Genomic DNA, 2,466 nt, shown 5'->3' with positions numbered 1-2,466 from the left:
TGTTGTGAGTTTTGCCATCTGAACCTAACCTTGGGAGGGAGTCTCTCCATGTCAAGGTGAGGTTGCTTTAACACAAGAGAATACTTCCTCAACCTAATAAAAAAAAAAAAAAACCTTCAACACAAAACCTGCTAACCGCAAACTTAATGGTGAAATACTGAATGCTTATTCTTCTAAGTTTAGGAATAAAGCAGAGGCCCATCCTCACCACTTGCATTAAGCACTGGATTGGAAATCACTGCCAATGCAGTAAGTAATACAATAAAAGAAACAAAAAGTATAAAGATGCGAAACTGTATTTGTAGATGACAAGACTGTGTAGAATATCTTAAGAAAACAAAACAATTATGAATTACTAAGTGAATTCTGCAAAGTCACAGGACACAGTTAATATTAAAACATCCTAAATTGTTTCAGCAAGAAGTATCTAAGTTGTAGTAACCAAAACTACTCTCTCCAGACACTCCAAAGTACTAAAATATGCCTACTACTGGCACAAGGAGGTTTCTCTATTTCTATACCTTCCACTAAATTCCTTTACAGTTTTAAGGAGAATTCTAAAAGCCTATGTATCTAATGTATTGTCCTGAATATGTATGACACTGAATGAATGCCAGTTAATAAAAATGAGGTTTTAACAACAACAATACTCAAAGTAGTGTCAATGTCAAATTGCAAAGACACATTCTACAAATGACTACAAAGTACCCATAGCTTCCAAAACTGCATTTTCTACAGTGCAGAACAATTTTCTATACTATGGCTTGAGGGTCATTCAATTCTGAGAATAAAAACCATTCTGATTAGATTTTCCATAACAAGGTTCGGGATTAACTACTGAATAAAGACATTTTTTCTTATCATATTTGCAGTGTAAGCGTAACATAAAAAGCCAAATGTACAATACTATTACTTATTACAAATGATTCACAATACACTGCACTTACAGAAGGTATATTTGGCATTCAAGAAATGGATACTTAAAACTGAATCTGATCTTTCCATATTTCATCACCAACTAGGAAGACACATAATCACACAGTGGATAAATGTGGCTAGCAAAATCATGCAAGGATAGAAAACATACAGAGAACTCTGCCAGGTTATTTCAGCTTGCTAAAACCAAATATCAACTCTACTTACCTAGGAGGAAAAGTGATGGGCCATAGTATTCTGCATTGCTGATGATGTGTTTCAGGGAGGTAGGCAGAGAACCATCCATCACTAAGAGAAAGGTGAACATTAAGGAGAATATGATCAGTCCAAGAGTAGTCTGAAGGGTGGGAATGATGCAGCAATATATTACATATACCACACTGTGGTAAACAAAGTCTGTGCTGATTCCAATCTAATGGCTTCTACTTGTCTCTCCTCCCCATATTCTATTATTTATTCCTTGTCCATGCAATAACCTTTTCACACTGAATCAAAGAATAAAATAATACAGACACAGAGAGACAGAGTGGGGTAGCAAGTTGGAAGTGAACAGAGTCAAAAGCTGGAAAAGGGGAAAAAAATAGGTGAATCATTATGAAAACTGCTAAATGATCCTTAGGTTTACGGAAAGTGACAATAAATGATTAAAAGCTATTCAAAATGGCATGGCCTTTTCCTAAGCCTGCTGTACAAAAGAAGAGTAGCTTCAGAAAGTATGAAGAGGAATAATCTTTGAGTCAAACATCCTTCAAGAAGGTATCCAGAATCAAATACCATGTCGTATGCCATCTGAGAAAGCTGGGTCTTGAATGGCCTTCTTGAGGAAATTCAACATGGATTTGAGAAGTGCTGCTCGTTGTGGAATACACTGGACTCCTGGCAAGAGAGAAAGACAGGATTACACTGGCTTCATCATTAGACCACGGTGAGCAGGCACATAAGACAGAATTTTAAGAGACCAATATCCACTATAGCAACACTAGCAGACATTCAAAGTGAAATCTCTGGATATTGGGAAGAATACTTACCTAAGCTTTAACACTGGACAAATAAATCACCAAGGACTGCACAAAAACTAATACTAAAGTTAAAAGTCTAAAGTATAAAAGAAAAATTACAAAGTAAAAAGATTAACTCTCTGATCCTCAGTTCCCTGTTTTAGATATTAAATGCCCTCAATGGCTGTTACCATAAAATGCTGAAATAAAAGTTAATATGAGAAAATGGACACCAGAACGGCAAAGTAACATGTATAGTCATAAGAAGCAAGCTTCCAATGTACCACTTAAGTTCCCCTCAAAGCACCTGTCTGCACTAGCAATTCAATCAGTGTGAAAGACCACAGTGTATCTATGTATGTACGTACCAGGGCGGGGGCCAGGGCAGAGGCTAGTGCTGCTGCTGCTGCTGGTACTTGATGCCCTTAATTCAACATCCAGCCGATGATCCACAGGGATGGATGATCCTGGACTACTTTCCATAGTCACATCTGCAACTAAGTAAAAGTCATGATACAGAAATTAGTTAAAA

At 36.9% G+C, this 2,466-nt stretch overlaps 1 protein-coding gene across 1 annotated transcript in view; it reads right to left on the bottom strand.

Moving 5' to 3' along the window:
- The window catches only part of HUWE1 (HECT, UBA and WWE domain containing 1, E3 ubiquitin protein ligase), a 155,140-nt gene that overhangs the window by 83,736 nt on the left and 68,938 nt on the right, over nucleotides 1-2,466 (bottom strand). Inside the window, exons 18-20 of the mRNA XM_015597907.2 lie at nucleotides 2,303-2,431; nucleotides 1,711-1,812; nucleotides 1,144-1,224 (exon numbers count right to left, since the gene is read on the bottom strand). Coding sequence (XP_015453393.1) covers nucleotides 1,144-1,224; nucleotides 1,711-1,812; nucleotides 2,303-2,431 — 312 coding nt within the window. The remainder of the gene's footprint in view (nucleotides 1-1,143; nucleotides 1,225-1,710; nucleotides 1,813-2,302; nucleotides 2,432-2,466) is intronic.

Source organism: Pteropus alecto, unplaced genomic scaffold (genome assembly GCF_000325575.1).
Source record: "Pteropus alecto unplaced genomic scaffold, ASM32557v1 scaffold159, whole genome shotgun sequence".
NCBI lineage: Eukaryota > Metazoa > Chordata > Mammalia > Chiroptera > Pteropodidae > Pteropus > Pteropus alecto.
Note: the sequence above shows the minus strand (reverse complement) of the source record. Positions and strands in the feature narration are given on the sequence as shown.